Here is a 21,457-nt window from a genome sequence, read left to right on the forward strand (position 1 = left end):
CATTAAAAAAACGACATCGGTGTCTAACTCTGCCTTCGTGGGAAGGCAAAGTAAATTGGAATATTTTGAACGGAAAACAACCCCAAAAAACTTTTACGTTTTGGCTAAAGTAATCCAAAAGAAATATTCCATCTAATTTAATGTGAATTAGCAATCGCTATATTAGAAATTTTGCCTCTTAGATATTTTGTGACTCTGAATACTATATCGATTAAAGCATCAATATGCAACCATGTGTTTTTGTGTCGATATTAACTTGGCAAAGGACTCTGAATAAGGATTTATTTATTTAAAGATGTTACAAAAAGTGGTCCAAATTGAATTTACATAGTACTTTATTTGCTGTTATGAATAGATGAAAGAGTGAGTATTTCCGTGAGGATGTAGTCGCTCTTATTGCTACACTGAAATTATTATTTAAACCCAGCTGACCGGATAAAATAGTAAAACCATTGAATTAGAAGAAAGCCGGGTTTTTTTTTTTTTTTTTTTTTTTTCCCCCCAAAAAAAAAGTCTGTATCGGTAATTGAACTACGAAGGGATGTTAGTGTAGCTTTCGTTTGAGAAGTTATACTGGTCAAAGAAATAAGGGAAATTTTAGTTAAGAGATATACGCACAAGTAGCACCACTCGAGCACTCGACTCTCCATTTCTTAAGCTTTTTAATGCCAAGGTACTTAAATCTGCTTCGATATGAACATATGTTTTTAAACTTTCTTTGCCTCTGATTTTGCCCCAAACCAAAAGGAAAATAGTATTTTTCGACTGCAGTGCATCCAGTGCATCATTTTTGTATTGTACGAGAATAACAATTTCTATTAAACATATCATATATAATTTCTTGTGCGTCACTTTACTCGAATGTTGAAATCCAAATTAAAAGGATTAAAAAAAATCCTATTTAAAAATGCAAACTTGGCTAATATGAAATAACGTCAAATTTTTGTAAACGATTAAAAAAAATGATTTTGCTTGCAAACCAGAAAATCAGTAAATTTTAATTTCATTGAACCCTCGAACAATGAATGAATTTTGTATAGTTGAATGTTAATTACGTTAAAAAAAATTTAAATTTTAGAGTTGAGGTGAAATACTTGAAATTTCATATTTTTATTTTTTTTTTATTTAAAAAAAAAAAAAAAATGGCAACGCTATGCGAACTCTTTATCATAAGTTATTTAAACGTTTTAATATTTTTGTACATTTGTCAATTATGGGACTTGGGCGCAATTTTTATAGATTTGTCACATTTTATTTTTTTTTTTTTATAGATTTGTCATTTATTTTGTTTAATTTTTTATTTTTCATTGTTTTTAATTTATATACAATATTTGTATTTAGTTGCTTTGCTTAGAAACCACTTTTTTGTTTTATTATTATTGAAAGTGAAAGCTATCAATTTCGTAAACCCAGACACGAATGCTACAACAAAAATAAAATTATTTGGAAATTTTTTTTTTCCAGATTTAATTTAAATTGCCGATTATGAAAATAGAAGTTGAAAAAAATTACAATCTCAAACGTTTTTAAATTCTGGTTAACCTTTTTTGTTCTTGCTGCTATAGTTGATATATTACATAAAAATAAATGTGGAAACATGCAAAACAACGTGTTAAAAAAAAAAAAAAAAATACCTTCAAGTCTATTAAGTTAGAACAAAATAATGGGTGCCTTTTAATGACACATTAAACCTGAATCGCTAAAAAATCGAGAACTAAAAATTATGAGGATAAAAATGAAGTTTGAACATTACATCGTTGTACAGTTGGTGGCATTTGTTGCTGTTTCTCATGGTTGCTTTTACTTTGCAATCGTAGTGGCGCAGTGGCGCACTGGCGCAATCGAAAAATATTGTTTTCTTACAGAACAAACAAAAACATCGTAACACGATATTTTTCATTTTAGTTAAACTATTTTAAAATTGCATTCTATTTTCTTGCTCCCCTTGCCGTCATGATAATTTTTCCTTCATAGAAGAAAAAGACCGGAAATCTTTAAGGTCGTAACCCTGGACATTCGAAAATAATTTCTAGCTAGAATTATATTTATATGTTTATAAAAATACTAGCAGTTCTGCCCGGCTTTGCTAGGGCTCTATATACTGTTCACAAGGTTATGTGCATATGTATATATTAAAGGTGTGAATATGTAAAGTAATGCCTTTCTGTATAATAGTCTTCCTTAACTACGCAGACATTTTCACTTTTATAGATAGATAGATAAATTGGATGCAATATGTAGTAATGATTAAAAAAGTATATAACAAAAAGACTCATGCGCCACCACCGAGAATCGAAATAAAAACGTTCAGCTCACGATTTATTTTGCCACTGCCGTCAACGACTGGGCTATGAAAGCATGTTTACTCCTTATATATGAAGTTTCATGTCTGTAGACCAAAAACTCTACGAGTTTGGTAGGCAAAATTTGTTAAACAAAAATATATACGTACTAGCATTTCAGCCTGGCGTTTCCCAGGTGTTTGGATGTGTATGTTGAGAATAAAAAAAGTGGTAGTAGGAAGGCAGGCTCGAACCCGTACTGCAAAGGAGGAAAAGAACGGGAGGGGGGAAAAAACCTAACGTCTATGCTGTTACAACTGACACACTGGAAGTGACTTTTTTTTTTTTTTTTTTTTTTTTTTTAGGTTATACAATCGAAAAGAGAAGATGACTTTAAAAAAATATCGGTGAAAAAAGCGATCCCCCCCCCCCCTTCCGCCGTAGAAAAGTGCCCAGTTTAAGGTGACGATATTAATGTTTTCAGCCAATTTTTCGATATTTGTCACCTGAAAGGTCGAACTTCAAAATGATACTGATCTTGAGAAAATCCATCGCCTCTGTCGAAAGTGTTGGGCAGACATGCAAACATACATACATACATTTATATATTGGTAACTAAAAATTTCCCACCCAAACTAATTAAAAAGCTTGCCCTATCTGAATACCCTTTATGTAAAATTTCAAATGTTTACGCCAGACTTTGACCCCTTAACATTCATTGTTTTGGGCTCAAATCAATTTATTAAGTTAGATCCATGTCCAAGGAACCTATATTTAAAATTTCAAGTGTTCAGACCCAAAATTGTTGGATTTTTGGTAGAGTTCTCAAAAGTCAAATCGATTGAACTTTGACCCCCTTAACAGCCAAATTTCCAGCCGAAAACTGATCAAAGATTTTCCCAAATCTCAGTATCCTGTATATCAAATTTTGAGTCTGTAGACTTAAAATTGACGGAGTTATTGCATAGGGAAATGTAGACACACACACACTTTCACTTTTATAGATATATAGATAGATAGACTAATAGATTAAACAAAAATATAAACGTATACATAAATATATATGGAAACAATTTTGTGTTTACTGTAAAGATTTTATGCAAATATTATGCAAGTATAAATCATGTAGAATATCTACATGAATATAACTACACGTAATAGTTAACTCTAGATGATCATCCCATAAGAAAACCGAAAAAACTAATAGGGAATTAAAATGAATGTTTAAAAGAATATGCAAATTAGTTAGATCTTTTGCTAGTGAATGCATTTCCACAACCCATATATAAGAAAATTGTATTATTTTTAAATAAATAAAAAACAGGGTTTTTAATATGAATATCAATACACACAAAAGAAAAACGAATTTATAGGAGTATAGATAGATATATTGACCAGAGTCGGGTATCATTTGCGATCTTAAACCAACTAAACATAAACAATATTTTTCCACTATGTCACTATTTATTTATTTTTATTTATTTATTTTTTTTTCCACGCTGCCACACGTATTCCAAGGCAAAAAAGTATTATCACCATTCAAAATGTAGATTTTGATTCTACAACATATATAAAATTTTCTGGCAAACCACGATAACACAATGTTATTTTAAAATGTTTTCTTTGTAATTCGGACGATTCTGATGCTGTCTGTTGTATGCTAGCAGAAAGACCCTGCATTACTCGAGATTGAGAAACCTTATGTCCTTTTTCACTTCTTAGTTAGTTATATATATATATAACTAACAGGGCTACCTAGCGTTATCCAGGCTCAAAGTGTAACACATTTCTATTAAAACTTCCATCTTTTATCCTCCCTCTCTATCCTTGTATTTTCCCCTCTCGGGTTTCCTCATCTCTCTCCACGGCCTCATATTTCTTTGCCACCCAGCACATTCATTTTTCTCCACATACAGATACATTCCTCATTGTCAAAGAGGTATGAGTTGGCATATGTCTGGCTGGAAAACCGACCCTCTAAAATGTCTGCTAGTGTAGGATTAACGAATGGATATTTTCTAAATTCTGGATATTAATTCATCTAAAGCAACACTGATCAAGAAAATACCAACTTTGTAGGTATTTGTATTGTCATGTTTTTTTCTTTCTTTTTTTGTAAATTTTTACATTAGGTTCAACTTCACAATTTTCTTTAAAATGACGACTTTTATAGATTTTCGATTATGCTGAATAAGAAAATCTCATTTAAATTTTGCAGAGACAAGTAGTTTTTGAGATATAAAGACCTGTATTAAGCACTGTAATTCATCGTCCGCGATGTTTGTACTTGTGTGCGATAAACAAATCTATTTCTCTGCGACCGACACCCCCCCCCCCCCCCAGTATTTGCGGGTGGGTATGCTGTCAAGAATATCGGTTATATTTGGAGTAAATATTTTTTCACTCTTCTCATCCCCCTCAAATGGGGTGTCTATTCCAAAAGCCATTCTTAACATGAAATTACTCAAGGAAGTGAAAAGAAGTCGTAATTTTGTTTTACACGCATGCACATGACTAATTTCTCCGTTTTGAAAAACGAAAGTGTATTTGTTTCCGCTAGGTGACAGTGTCAGTCACAGAAAAGTATATTTATCGCGCGTGTACAAACATGGCGGACAATGAATTAATGTGCATAATACAGGTCTTTATATCTTGAAAATTTTGTCTGCAAAATGTAAATTAGATTTCTTTTTCAGCATAGTCGAAAACCTACAAAAGTCATTTTAAAGAAAATTGTGGAGGTGGACCTAATGTAAAAAATTTTTTAAAAATTTGACAAACATACATACGAACAACTCGGAGATAAAGAACTTTATTGGAACATCTGTCTCTCAGAGTTCAAGTGTTAGCCCCAAGAAGGAAGGGGGCTTGATTTCTGAGAACTTTTACTAAAAGGAAAACAATTGCCCTTTATATACATATTTAAGATTGATATAGATTACTAATTGGGGAGGTAGCATTCAGTGTAAACTGAAATTACTGAAAATAAAATCAAAGAGACTGTTTTGGTCCAGTTTTGTTAGTTCACACAGGACAAAAAAATAGTTTTTCTTCATTTATTAATGATCTGTACATAAAATAATTAACTGAGACTTGAATTTCTGTAAACTTGTATATGTTTAAAAGTGAATCTACTACTACTACTACGACGATTTGCTGTGTGTTTTAACATAGAGCTCTTCAGGTATATTTTCTATTGACATATGTCTGTTAAATTAATGACATTTGATGTATTGCTTTTATTCCAACCCAAAAATAATTTCTGGTTGGAATCAGATACATGCTGGATCTCCTCATGAACTAGTGTACATTTATTTGTTAAATAACATTTCCTAACCAATCTGTGTTTATTATTTATTTTTTCAACTAAAGGATTTGTATAATTTAAATGTTACACAAACTTTGAAAATTTTCCTTTTTTAGTTTCTATAATTTTAAATTTATAAAGTTTAAATGGATTTCCTTTCTATGAGTCTAATACAGACTCTGAGAAATTGTAACCTTTTACATCAAAATGTATTTATACAAGTACATTGGGTAGTGTAGTTTAAGAATGTTTTCGGGGAGGCGCAGGATCTATTTTCAAATCTTAATTGTTTAGGAACAGGCAAAAACTACAATATTCAACAAACATGGAGGGAACATGCAAAATGATAAATTTGAACAAAAGGATATAAACACAAGATTATGATTTGTCTTTAATTCACCTTGAGTACAGCCTTTATCATGAAATAATCCTAAAAACTCTAGAATAACCCAATACTTCATTTTATTGTCCGCACAACACAAAAACTCTGATACTACCTTAACCAGATATGGTTTTACAACTGAACAATTATATTGCTTATAATTAAACATTTTCAACAAAAATTAGCACAATTACCACAACACAAGCGGACATATACATTGTTCCATGTAACAAGAGTATATAACATATCTATAAAACTAGGTGTACCAAAAATGCTTTCTATTTGTGCATATTAATTTTTAACTTTATATTTAATTTCTATCAAAGCTTCAATAATTAAATTTGTGCATGATACATGAACACAATAAAATTATACCAACTAAAGAATCAAGCCTTATCTTACAATCTAAAAATCATCAAGTAACGCTCTGGTTTTTTTCTTTCCATTACTAAAAATATCCTACTTGGACTACCCCTCCCCATCTTTAGCTCTAACTGCTCCCTAAAATTTCCATATTTCACTTTGTATGCACTTCATTTTTATATCTGCTCTGCACTTTTTCCCTTAATTACCCTACATTACTGTTCTCTCACTATTGTAGCCACTACTAAATTCCCATTTATCACACCAATATCCACAATCATCTCGCTACTATCTTCAATCTACTCTACTATCCACTTTGTTCACACTAAAAATTTTATCTGAACATTTTAAAATTGTCAAAACCACCTTAAATTTCCTTCATACTTCACTGTATACAGCATCAGCTAATGAAAATGGTTCCAGAAATCCTATTTCCTGTATATAACTTCATGAACTTTTTATAAACTTGCTTGTACATGATTCTTTGTTAGCCTATATATGGTAATAAGTTTAATTTTGTGATTATATTTATAATAAAAACAAATCTTTTGGGGCATAATTTTATGAGACTAATTTAGTTGTATATGATTTTTTTTATTAATTCATAAAACCTATGCAAGGATATCAAATTTTTTTGTTAAAAAAAAATTGATAGGATTAGGTATCCGAGTAGAACTTTTACAGTGATTTGAGCCCATTTTTAAAGTTAGGTAAGATCGATAAATGCCAGTGTAGTCTATGAATTCACTCCAGTACACAATTGGACTTCAAAGAATATTGATCGGATTCTGAATCAACTTCAACCATCATCAGCTAACTTTTTGTTTTTGTGTTACCCACCACATTGCCTTTAACCACCCTATAGGAGAGCTCATGGATCTGATTATAGTAACCCCTTCAAGAACATTGCGGATAATGGGTGTTTTGTTTGTTGGGGCAAAGCCGGCAGCAAGTGTTTTTGTATTCGAGGCATTTTTGTTCTAATTATGATGCAACATGCTGAATCTCATTAATAGCAGACAGGACATCAGCAAATGTTTTACAGAGTAATGCAATCTGCATAGTCTAGATCTTTTGACAGCAAAGTTCCAACCAACAATAACACTTAAGAAACTTTTAAGACATTTAAGGTGACTCAGTCAATAGCATAATTGAAAAGTCTTGCTGAAAGAATATACCCTTGTCAAATACTAGTTTATATTCTGAATAATTTTGAAACCTTGCCATGCATGCGTATGTGGGATCGTGATGACCAGTATGCTGCAAGACTGAGATGTTTAGGCAGAATACCATCTGCTTGTATAACCTTTCAGAGACTTCTCCAGTTGAATGCAGCAACTAAATCAATAAAACTCCATGACTGTCATTTGCTGGAAACACCAATTCGTCTTAAGGTGAATATTTGGTTGGTTTAGCCTTGGCATAGATGAAAACTGCATTGGTTTGGTTTCATTTTGGAGTCTTCTTTTAATTAGAATCATCTTTTGAAGAATGGAGAAGCAAACATTTTAGCAGATGCGTTGTTCAGGCTGATACAACTATAGTTACTGCAGCAGCGTTTACCAATTTTCTTGAAGAATGATACCAGTGTTGCATCATTTCAGTATTTCAGTCTGTCAAACCTGGGTAATAACGTGAATGACAGGTCCTAATGTTTGCACCAAGTTTTCTGATATCTTCATCTGCAGCTTTATTTTTGAAATTCCTGATAGCAGCAACTTCAAGTCATAGGGAGTCATTATATGTAGTTGATGAGTTTTGTAGTCATAGTTGAGCAAATTGGCAAAGTGATCTCTTCTGTGAAGAAGACGTTCACTGAGATTGGTGATTGTCTAGCCATTTTGGTCTAAGATGTCTTGGTTACCACTCCAACCTTTCTTTGTGCTTGAATGGAGGAAGCTATAAAGTTTATGGAAGTCTCCAATAGCTGAGGTATGTTCCAGGCCTGCCGCCATTTTCCTCTGCAATGTATTTTGATCAACACCAGTAGAACGTTAGCTTAACAGCATAGTTGTTTGAAGCTGTCAAATTTGTTGGATCAGGCTAGTTTTTGCTTTTTCCGCAATTTTAGTTAATTGGCCAAAGATCCAATTTTTTATCTTTTCGCTTGGTGATTGTGGGCATCATGGATACATAAGATGATCCCAGTACATGATTGAAACCATATTTGCTACTTGTTTCCTCACCCTGGAATAATCTACAATCAAAGATGTTCAACTGCCAGCAGCATTTTACAAAATTGTGAACAACAGTATAGCCTGCCTCTCAGAAGTTACTTAAGTCCTTCAACACAATGCCTCATACTCACTACCAGTGATTCAGCTGATAACTGGTCTTCATGGCATTACCTCTACTTTTATTGAGATTGTTGGAATGACTTCCTCATCTTGGTTGTTATAGTCACACCGTTTCGGCCGTTTTGCCCTCCGGCCTTCATCAGGTGTTTTTTATCGAACTGGGGAACCGTTTGTTAGGAGTCTCGAACCCAACCCTTTATTATTATTACGGGGGTACCGCGTTCGGACTCCAGCTAGACTCTGGGACATACTTGCTGATTCTCTGTTTTGAATCTTACTTTTCACTGCCTTCGTTCAGGATTGAACTCGGCGCCTTTGGGTAACTGTAACCTTTGATACAACGTCTAGGACCACTCTGCCATATGTCACTAGGACAGTTCGATACAAAACTGAAGGCTGGAGGGTGAAATGTTGTGACTATAACAACCAAGATGAGGAAGTCGGTCCGACAATCTCAATAAGTGAAAACACCTCATCTCAAAAATACAGACAATTACTATTGCATCTACTGTTGTTGATCGTGCTAATGGATCATTTCTCACCTGGGAACCAATCTCCCGCCATCTGATTCATATCCACTTGAAAGACTTGGTTCTCGATCTTAAGTGTCATTACCATCTATGCTGATGATAGACTTTTGCTACAACAACTTGCAAGCTATTGTTAATCACATATCTTTGAATGATCTAATCATTGCAGGCGATTGGAATGTCTTTGCGGGCATTATCAGCAACGATTGTATCCTCGAACAATTTGCAATTAAAGACTAATGTCATAACAGTAGATTTGTCAACTTTGCCCTTCACAATTTTCCATTAAATAAAATTGAAACATTTCCAAGTTTGACTATTTTTTTTGTTTTTAAGGGGTGAAAGTCGGGATAGTAAAAAGTTTATTCTTTTTTTATACCATCTTTATCTTACCTCACATTAACATGTCAATTTTCTGTTCTTATTGGGACAGAAATAAAACGTACAAAACATGGTAGGGGAAGTGTATCTAAGTTATATCATTTTGTAAACTTGCATTAAAGCATTTTTACTCTTTCATCAAAAACACATTAAATTCAGTTCCATTAAAATTCCCTATATTTTGAGTGAACGTTGTATAAAAACACCCTTAAAAAAAAAAACTTCTAGCTAGCAGATGATTGCAGCTACCTTTTCTGTTTTTCATCTAAACCTCTTCCAGCGCCTGCTCAGTACCCCTAGAGTAACTGAATAATCTGTAGAGAGTCACAATCCTCTGGATTGTCTCCACAGAAGCAAAACTGTCATGTGCTGTGAAGTATTTACTGTACATAATCAAGAAAGGAATTTTTTCCTGCAAATTAAACAAATGTTCCAACTTTAAAGATTCCACCCTTATTAGCCATAGTTTATTCAAAGAACTTCAGTCTTGTCTAAATGTTCCTATTCTACAAAAGGATCTACAACTAAGATAAAATTGGGTAATTAACACTGATGACTTGAGGGAGTTTGATTCTATATGCGACTTCCTTACAGATTAGAATCATAAATCTTTTACATCTACAACAAAAAAGCATGAGCATGCACATGAGGAACTGCTGTCGCATGTGCCAAAGACTGTACAGGTAATTCCTAAAAATACAAAAAATAACAAAAGTACATTAAGATTTTTGTTGTTTAGAAGCGCTGGTTGAGTTTGAATAAAATATGTATGTATACGTTTGAAGCTTAACGTGAATCCCACGTGACCAAACGCACCATTCCAAGATCTAAAAAAACTACCGTAAAAACAACAAACTAACTTCTATTCGCTGAGTCTCTGCTCCAACAACAACATGGCAAAAAAAAGACATACTGAAGATAAAGGTTTCCTTCAAAATATATTTATCAATTTCAATATAAATTTCAAACAAAATGTCTGTTTATTTTGTAATGTGTTTTGGCTTTAAACGTATATAATATGTATTATTTTATATAAATAACAAGTATTCGATCTCCATTTATGTGCTTGTAGATAAATTGCAGACATAAGCAAATGAGTTTGTCATTTATGTTCCAATTCATGATTGGCTGACTTTTTAATCAAGAACTCATTTTTCTACCAATAAACTTAACAAGCAGAGGAATTGTGAAATCCATCCAGGAAGTCTTGTGAAAATTAGAAATCTCATTAACTAAAGTGACAAGCATGAGATCAAATGGAGCTGTTAATGATTGGCATAAGAAGTACTTTCTCATTAGACTTTTAAACTTTCATTTTTCACATCCTCAATCATGTTATGTATTGCTCCATAAGTGGGGATCCATTCTGGGAATCATGATATAAATTCTCTGGAAACTCATCAAATTTCCATGGGACCCCAAAAAAATCAAATTTATGGATCCCAGAACTCACTAAATCTCTATTAGCATCACTGCTTTATGTATATTTAGTAAAATAGCTGACTTGTTTCCAAATAAACTAAAATGCGTATTTATGGATTTTTAATTAAATGATTTATTTTATATTTCTACTTATTGCTATTTATCATTTAATAATTTTGTATGCTATTGCATTAAAAAAAATTATTCAAATTATACAAATAAAATAATTGAATGAAAGCTAAGATTGAACCAGGGACCTTTTAGTTTGTCAGTTCAATGCTGTACCAGTTGAGCTATTTGAACAAACTTGGTAATTCATTTGTTTTGAACTATTAATAAAAAGAGTTAAAAAAAATGCTTAAATTTTTTACAAAGAAACCAAAATGCATTTTTATGGTAATAATTTGACACCATATAAAAAATAGGCATGACATCACCTGATATGATAGCAAATATTCTAACTTCTTAAAGAATCTGATAGTTATGCCTTTGTTTTTATTAAATATATTTTCTAATACAAATATTAGCATTAAGATTTGTTATAACAAAGATGGCAAACATCTTGAAAATATTCCTAGCTAGAATAAGTATTTTGTTGGGGAGAAAAAAGATGGAGCAATGTACATTATTGTAGAGAAGATGTTGAAAGAAAATACAAACTGGCTAGGTAGAATCAAATTGTCAGATTTTAGACTAGTGATGACAAACTTTGAGAAATAGACTTCATTTTACATGTTAGATATCAGAAAGCGAAAAAGATTGTAAACATCTCTGACTGATACAATAAAATGTCTTCCTCACTGGAGATCATTCCAATACTGGACAGAAAGTAGATAGGTTTTGTGTTGACATGTCAAGAGGGACATAAAGATATTGAATAGACCACCTGGACATTTTATACCAGCTACTATATCACCAGAGATGTGTAAAAAAAAGAAAAAAAAAAAAAAAAAGAAAAGTCTAACTGGTTGTGAATAAAACGGGGAGTCAGCATCTGATCATGGTCTGATGACCAATACTTTTAAGAGTGATTTTGACAATGGCAACTGGTTCAAATTCTGCCACACAGAATTAGAAAGTGTGAGTCACTTAATATGCTGAGGGATGGCTACTAAACAGTGGAGTGTGTGAATATCTCCAGTAGATCACCTGCAAAAAATTGAACATCCAGTGTAGCAATGTTGAAAAATACTTCATTTTGTATATTAGATATCAGAAAAAGAACACTTTTTTTCTATTTGAGACCATCCCAAATTAATACTGAAAGGGAAATATATGAGCTGTGTGTTGATCTGTCAAAAGAACTCCCAGATATTGAATAGATTACTTGGACATTAAATATTAGCCTTTTGTACCTGCTATTATATGTAGATGTAAAAAAAACCTTGAAAGAACAATATTATTGACCAGTTAAAAATATAATATATAGCATCAGATTTGGAAAGAGCTAAAGATGATGTAATTTGAAAAGTAGACAATGGGGACGCCAATGCAAATGGCCAGTGATTTGATCTAGTTTAAGAATTCTTCCATAATAATGTATGTGAGTTAGTTGAAAGAAGAAACATGAAGTAGTTTCCTCGAATGAAACCCATACCATAATAGAAATTCCAGTATTTGACTGTAGATGCACTACATCTGATATCAAAACTCTTTGTAAATCCAACGTTGACTAAAGAGTTTATACATTAATTTGTTCATTAATAGTACCTTCTTCTAGTTTCCAACAATCCAATTTTTGTACTCCTTCGCAAATCTGAAGCATTTCTGGATGTTTGCATCTGCTTATTAGCAGTTATTTTCTCTTTAAAAATTGTCATCTGTTATGAAAAGGGACAGACCCCAGTAAGAAAGAAAGCAAAACTAGATAAGTTTGAAAATGATATTAGGAAAAAGCTAGAATCGAACCCAGTAGGCAAGTGTTAAAAGATAGATATTGAAATCCTAGGAATGCAGAACAATTGTCATTGTTCTCACAAATAGTTAAATATTATTTATGTCAGATGGATAATTAATTTAGGAATTCAGTCAATTGTTCATTCTTTTAAAAATAACTGGATATTAAATATGTCAGTTAAAAGAATGGACAATACCAGTTTATAAATAATGATTAAAAATAGGTTAGATATAGAACAATTAAAATTGGGAATCCTTTGTTTGCCAAAAGTGTGTTTGGACAGATATATGTAAAATTCGTGTGAAATTTATTCACATGGAACAGAAGGCCTCTGACGTCATGAAGAAGGGAGATTCTCAATATATTGAGACGGGGGTTCAAAGAAAAAAATCAGTTAGACTGGTTGGACAGTGACTTAGTGAGAGCTGATGCCCTCTTGCAGGAGACTATGTAGTTGTAAAGGCTTGAATCCCTGACAATAATTATCATCCAGCTGGTATGAATAAAGAATCATATATTTGTAAACTTGTCTCGTCGTCATTACAACTGAAAGGTAAATTTGTTTTGTCTATCATCTTGTAAACAAACTTTGTATAACCCCTTTCCAAGTAATGTGTCTCCACCATCATCAATAATGTATCTCTCCTCCTCTGTTAACAAGAACTGTTGCATAAATGTCCCAGCTCCATATTATAATAGAATTATGATCAGTTGTCATGATGTAAACAGATATGTCATTGTTTGGAGTCCCTCGTTATGTGTGTCGTCAATATGTACCTTAACAGCCTTTGAATTTCTGTGCCCCGTTATGTTGTCACCAATATGAACCCCTGACCCACTACACAACACATCTACCTTCATCTTACTCGTTCAAGTTTAACTGTGCCTATTTACTATGCCTCCTTACGGGACAGAGACACCAGGGTCGTTTTTTAACGTGGAGAAAAGGTACAAAAATAAAAAATTCTCTCAGTTGTGAAGGACTGATCCTCCACCGAAAGAGAACAAGAAATGGAAGTTTAACTGTGATCTTTCCCTTCTGTTAAAATATCTTTTACTTTTTATTTCTTGTTTTGTGTATTTTAAGTACTGGTATTAGCAAAGCATACTTGACCACACTTATAAAAAAAATTACCTGATAAATATATTCAGTGAACCAAGTGCAAGAGAAATTAAAACGATTTCATTCAAAAGGGATGGTTAGAATTTTAAAGATTTCTTAGTTTGAGTCTTAGAAATAGCAAGTGAATGTGTCACATATAGTAGAAAGCCATATCTCCAACAAAAACAGGTTTTAAAGGAAAAAGAAAACCAAGAACACTTTGTATCTTGTATATTTGTTGCAGACACTCGTTAGAATAATGAAGTACTTTGACGTGGATTTTCATTATCAATGAACTTTTTACACTTCATCATTTTGAATAAGAATGAGAAATTCAAACTTTCGAACTGAATTCAGCCTTTCGAACTGAATTCAGCCTTTTATACTAAGTTGAGCCGAATCACTGAGTTTCACATATCTGATCTTGTATTACGAGACGATTTGAAATGAATCAAATATCACATTTAATTACTAAAAGCTAATTATTTTGCTCAAAAAATGAAAGTAAATAGCTATAATTTGATTTATGGAGAAATAAGTGTGCTATGTCTATCTTTTAAATTGTTTCTACATTTTAAAATTGTTTTAGCATTAAAATATATAAAATAACTTCTACTTTTTGTGGATCGTTCAATCTATGATTAATATTCTGTTTTACTGTTAATACTAGGTGCAGATGAGACAATATTCTATTTTCCTTTGTGATATTAACTGGTGGTAACATGTCTCTTGTTTTCAGGCATACACAACTGTTTGACCTGGTTTCTTTTTTTTTTTTTAATTACCATAACTAGCTCAAGTTATTAAATCAAAAATATATATGATCTGTATGGGTATTTTTGATAGTTTCAGCTGAACACAGACATTGCTTTCCTTTATGATAGAAGACTATTACTGTGTGTGTGTGTGTGTGTGTGTGTGTGTGTGTGTGTGTGTGTGTGTGTGTGTGTGTGTGCGCGCATGTGAATAAAAATTTTAAAGGATATTTTATATTTTTATATTAAAAACCTTCTGTAAATTTACATTTTATAAATTTCTTTAATGTTGTGAAATATTTAAAAAATCAGTTCCAATTCTTTCAAATGTGTAACGCTTATAAGATTTCATATACAAGATGATTCCATCATATATTAATGTATATACATTGGCTGTTCTATTGAGGAAATACATTTATTAAAAAAAATGAATTTAATATTTTACATTTAAATTTTAGAATGCCAACCTCCAGATTAGAGCAGTTGATGAAATCATTTTGTTTGATATCTCACTAAGTTGGATGAATAAATGTTATTTACCTCCTTCTCTCTATCAAGAAATTAAATAAAAGAGCATGTGTTTTTTTAAGTCAGTACACTCCGACCTATAAAAAATACTTGGAACATATAACAGATTGGGGCCTTACAGTAGCAACTGAGTAGAGTTAATTAGTTAAATATGCAATTTATGACTATGAAGTCAGCTTTGAAATGTTAAATAAAAACAAGTTAAAATATTTAGAGCAAATGGGAAATGGCAAAAACAATAACATCATTTGTTTTTTACATTAAGGAATAATGTGATTGTTTAATTTCAAAAGTGAGTTTTAAGAACAAAGAAAAGAGTTTATTATATAATTACCGGCGAATCTAGGAAAGGAAGTCAGGAAGTGAACGTGATGGACATTCAATCATGTAGCCTAAAAGTTAGAGAATCTATCTAGAGTTGCAGAGAGTGGTTGATAGAATCTGTTCCTTTACATACAGCAAGCCAAGGCATGTACAGTCTAAGATTTTACATAGAGGTTTGTGGCTCAATTTGACATTGTGTGTTGAATGCAGAAAATATACAATGAAAACTGCAATAAGCAACTGTTTTATTTCTGTATATGTCTTTATTTACAAGTAGAGTATACAACAAAGAATCATTTCTCAACCTAACAGTAAGGACGTTACTGTTGAACTGAAGAACATTGAAGTATTCTATGAGTTGAATGAATAATTGATTGTTTAAATATTAATTTATCCTGAACAGACGTTTTATCCCAACAATGTCATCTGTGTATTTCTGATTTCTTGACTGGAATGTTTTATTTTCAATGCCAGCTGTACTTTAACTTTTATCTATAATGCCATTCAGCAGATCGGAGAATCACTTTCTAGTTTGTAAAATTATTTACTAACTGTATTCAGCAAAATCAACTTGCGCACAACAAGAACCATTTTGTTAATAAATACTTTGTAGGGAAATTTTAGTAATACTCTGGTTAAAAACTTTATAAATTATCCGGTTATTTAACTTGAATAAAAATTGTAATTTAATAAAATAATTGAGTTTTGATTTTTTTTTTTTTGATTCACTTTTATGTGACAAGTGTTGCTGCTTTTTCATTTCTTTTGCATAGTCTTAAATCCAGGGTCGTGGAGTGTCTGAGGTGGTTAAGGGTCACTTGATTCCATACAGACTTCAGCAGGAGTTAAATTTACACTTTTATATATCCCCTTTATTTGTTCTTTGATATACGGTTTAATCATGTTGACATTGGTTCTCATTAGATCACCAAAGTTAAGTAACTTTTGGCTTGGTCAGTATCAGATGGGAATGCGACTGGGAACCACATGAATTTGATATTCTTCAGAAATTTCTTTTAGTGGAAGTAGATTACCCACCTAAAGCAAATATCATACTAGAATAAACCAGTTGAAATGATATAGGTCTAATCAAATTAAGAGCATACATAGGCTTTATGAAATTTGTATGCCCAAATCACTTGTCAATTAATAAAATTATGAAACCACTTCATGTCTATTTCTCCTCAATGTAACTGATAACACATGAAATCATTTTTAATTATCAAATATTCAAATCAAATATAATAGTGTAAAATAAACCAAAATTTTTAAACTTTAAAAAGTAAAAAATGTAATTGAACTTAGAAATTTGAAAGGAATTTTCAGTAAAAGTAATTGAGAGGTTTTGATAGGTTTTTATTAGTACGACTTAGATTTTGGTTTCTAGCTTTTAATTTGAAACTTTATATAAAAATTTTGAATAAAATATACTACAAAGGAGCACAAGTTTAAATTTATGCTATTTGTATTTTATTCATTTGGTTCAAACTATAATTAAAAAATGTAAATGCTCTGGTTGGTAGACACCTGCCCCCCCCCCTTTGCACCTGACAGATGATTCACAAAAGGAAAAAAATGTATTGAAATTTTTTTCCAATGCAAATAAAAATATTGTTTGCAAGTATAACCTTTGTAAGATGCCTTGTCTAAACGTTTGCATCTTATCTTTATAAACTTCTGTCTGTAACACTTAAGTTTGAAATATTATTTTCATTACTAAATGCATAGATTAAATAAATGCTTGTCTTGTCTCTAATCCTGCTCAGTCTTTTCTTTCACAAATAACAACTGTGGATGATATAATGAAAAAAACATTTTGCTCCTGTGATGGTCAAAATAATCTTTCAACACTGGTCCAAAAAAACTTTGTGTGAAGGTTTGTAGATTCAACACAGACCCTTTCTTTTAACATTATTGTTTAGGAAATGCATCATTAACTTATGTTTAGTTAAGATTCTTGAATCACCTTTTGGTAAAGTAATTTTCCTTTCTCAACAGTACACAATTGACTTAATGGATGCTATAGCGACTTACAAAAACTAATGCAGAGTCCAAATTCTATAGCATGAAGAACTAGAGTTTAAGTTGGTGTAACTTTATTGCTTTCAATGTTAGTGGGAATTGTTGCACTGGCTAAAAAAAAACAAAAACATGCTGAAAAAATCTTTGAATCCATAAAACCTTGAAAAATATGTCAGCCTGTAAAATGAAAAAAAAAAAAAAAAAAAAAAAAAATTTGCACTATGCAATTTTTGTATTTATTGAAATTCAGGCTAAAATTAATTTTCAAATTATTTTAAAAGAATAAATGAATATTTAATTTCATATGGCTGAAATTAATTGTTCAGATCAAACTACAGGTTTATTGTTCCTTAATTTCTGGAATTTTCCCTAGATTTCTGCATTTCTTCTTTTTGGAGGATATTTTCCTAATCACTTTGACTTCCATTGTTATGGTAGTTGCTCATCCAGTGAAAACGGAATCTGAAACAGTTTTTTTATAGATTAATCTTCAAAAAATAAAAAGTATAACTCACAATATTTTTTGTTTGGAAAAAATGTTGATTAAATATGTAAGAAAATACTTTTCTTAAGAGAGTGAGACTATTTTTACTTAATGTGAGCTCATTTTTTATTTGTCTAGCCAGTATAGCTTTCCCCTGCATCTGATAGTTTTCTCAAAAAGAACAAAAAAAGCTTTCCTATTTCCTATCTTTCTGTTCTCACACTTCAAAATTCTGTCTCTTGATCTCACTAAGCAGTACTTCATTCGTGAATGTTTTCACTATTGCCTATAATGAACCCACATTTTCATGTTTCCAATCATGTAGTATAGGATTTCTTCCACATCTTTAACTGCTTTAATCAAAAACATTTCTTTACCTAAAAATCTAAAATCACAAAAATCAGTTATTTTTTATTTCAAGTTTTGAATATTTTAAACATTTTCTTTTTCAGAAGGAATGAGTCAAGCCACAGCTGCAGAATTATTGCTTGATGGCTACGAAGTATATGATGATGCTAATAACAGCAATTGCAGCAGCATCAGTAAGTTTGCCTTTTATCTCACATTTTTGGAAGTATTTTTCCAACCAGTTTGTCTGGCTAGGGATTCAAGATCTATGAGTGGTTCCACTCCTACCTACTTCTAACTAGATGGCTCCTTTGTGAATAAACCCATATGTTCATTTATTTTTATCCCCAAACTAATGCAGAACATGACCTGTAGAACAAATTATCTCCCTTGGCTGGAATATTACCTGTTCAAACTAAGGGAGATAATCAGGAGATAGAGAACAAATTACTGCCACTAGTAATAATGCATTCTCTAGAATATTTTTAAGTATAAGCTAGTTATACTAGGTCTGCAGTAAAATAGTCGCATGTTTATTTCTGTATTTTTACTATAGTGTTGTAAACAAGACTTTAAGCCATTTAATCAGCTTACCCATGTCAGGAAATTATTTTTATTTTGCAGTGTCGCAACTGACCTATCCAAAATGATTTGATTCTGCAATTAAAAGCACTGACTGTAATTTCATGTTCTTACTACAATCATGATATATCTGTCTTGTATAGTAAGGTTAGTTAATTTCAAATATAATGTACTACAAGTGGACATATACTTTAAGAGGGGTTGACTAAAATCTCTTGGGCACAATGTGACCCATGCAGAGAAACTAACAGTTGTTTGGAACAAAAATCTTAACTCTGCAGATCATTATAGATTTAATAAGAAATGGTGTTTGAAAATTTAGTACCAACCAATTCTACTAATTTGTTTTAGACTAGAACAAGAAAGGCATGAACTTTTTATTCCTGAAAAAATCTTGTAAAAAAAAAAACAACAAAACTTTGATCTGAGAGCTATCACTTTGTATTTATAGATAGATTTTGTGATGTATGGACCCATTAAAAGTGAAGCAACTGCAATTGCTACCTTATGAGTTGCTCCAACATGATGGTTGTAACAGATTATCAACCAGACAAATGTATTTGCAAACAAAAACCTCAGAATATACAACCCCCACTTCACAGAATATACAACCCCCACTTCAAGCTCCTAGATTACGCAAATATTTAGAATTGCTTGAATAAATGATACAGATGACCTGGTACTGTTTTGGAAGCCCATGTTTGCTTGTTTACTTCTCTCTGTTTTAAATGACTGCAATCGCTTCATTATGAGTTGCTCTCTAATTTTGTACAAAGCAACTAAACCCTTTTTTATTTACAATAGACTATTCCAGGATGTATATAATCATTTACTATATTGTTTGAGTGAGCTGGTTTGCCAAAATAATTCTTCCCTAATTTCAAAATAAGATATCGTAGATTTATTCAACCATTTAAATATCAAAATCATTCCGCCACTCTTTTCTGCATTTAAGTGTTTTTAATGATTGACTTTTCCCAATCTTCAACCACTTTGCATTACTAATCCCTCTTAACAATAAGGTTCGTGCTTCAGGCGAATTAAGCACTGCCTGGGGTGATCTAAAATAAGAACTGTCCATTCTGTCAATGGAAGTGTATGACAGATGAAGATTGTATAAACTTGTATTTTGTAAACACTCAAAATTCTCTTCGTATGACTATACTATCTAATTACGTTGGACTGTTAGGTAGACATCATAGTTGATTAACATTTTAAAACAATTTTTTATGGACTCATAACTGATCTCAACAACACTGGAAGAAACTAAACAGAATATTAAGTTCTTTTGAAGCTAGCAAAAAACTGACTGAAAAATATAAAAACTCATACAATTTTTATGAACAAGATTTCAGTGCTTTGCTATGAAATTGTTGACGGGTTAGTGCAATCTGATAAATCAAAACTATATCCACTTCTAGATTGCAGGAAGCATTGTCATATTTGGTTTAACGTTTTATATGCTGCATGTTGGATTGCTTTTAGAAATTGAATCCAAAAATAATTTATCTCTGGCCAAGTCTTTATTCTCATTTTTCTCAAATCCACCCTTGCCATTTTCACCCATATTTTACTTGACCTTCTGTTAACTGATGCACATCTAATAACCAAAACAGATTCACGGTGACGAAACAAGTAAAGTTATGTTCTGCACACATTTCCCTATACTGTCCAAATCGTGGGTCAGCAGATCTGTGCCTGTTTTTCACTTGACACATCCATATAATTTTCACATTTCTTGCTATATATTTCCTCAACCATTACTGATCAGGTGTCACTTATGTACATCATCACATCACATCACATCACATTATATATATATATATATATATATATATATATATATATATGGTGACCCCAAAATAAAAACAAAAGCTAAATGGAGCTCATCTAGAACATATGCTGTAGAACGGAGAAAAAAAGGGACAAAGACTCTAGTGTTTTGATGTGATGTTTTGAATATAATAAACCAGTTACAACCAAAGTTTCATTTCATTCGGAGAAAACACGAAGAAACGGGGCTTAATTAGAGTTGGGGTCTGTTTTTTTTTGGGGGGGGGGGCTGTATATGTATACTAGCGAGGAGTACCCGGCGTTGCCCGGGTGTTTGGAGGTGTGTGTGAAAACACCCGGGGGGGGGGGTTGAATAATAAAAAAAATGTTTTGGTAGGTAAGTATGAGGATCTAACCCGAACCGTTGAGGCAAAGTTGGAAATTGAAGTGTGAAAAAAAAAAAGAGTGCGACGGTTTTAACCATTGGGCCACCACGAGATGCTAACGGAAATACGTTTGAATTTATTTAATTACTTGGATTTGGCAGGTGCACGTTTTAATGACTTAATCAGGTCAAGTTTGACTGCGGGATAGTATTTCATTTACTGCGGGAATGCTTTTTTTTTTTTTTTTTTTTTTTTTTTTTTTTTTTTCCCCCAAGATGTTGGGGGGGGGGGG

General features: G+C 31.9%; 1 protein-coding gene across 2 annotated transcripts in view; it reads left to right on the forward strand.

Annotated features, from left to right (window-relative positions):
• The window catches only part of LOC145291175 (uncharacterized), a 47,745-nt gene that overhangs the window by 8,064 nt on the left and 18,224 nt on the right, over positions 1-21,457 (forward strand). For both annotated transcript variants that reach the window (XM_080136721.1, XM_080136731.1), the window contains exon 2: positions 18,529-18,618. In XM_080136721.1, the coding sequence (XP_079992847.1) occupies positions 18,529-18,618 (90 nt within the window). The remainder of the gene's footprint in view (positions 1-18,528; positions 18,619-21,457) is intronic.

This window comes from Euprymna scolopes, chromosome 2, assembly GCF_053919585.1.
Source record: "Euprymna scolopes isolate OS-2025 chromosome 2, ASM5391958v1, whole genome shotgun sequence".
NCBI classification, from domain to species: domain Eukaryota; kingdom Metazoa; phylum Mollusca; class Cephalopoda; order Sepiida; family Sepiolidae; genus Euprymna; species Euprymna scolopes.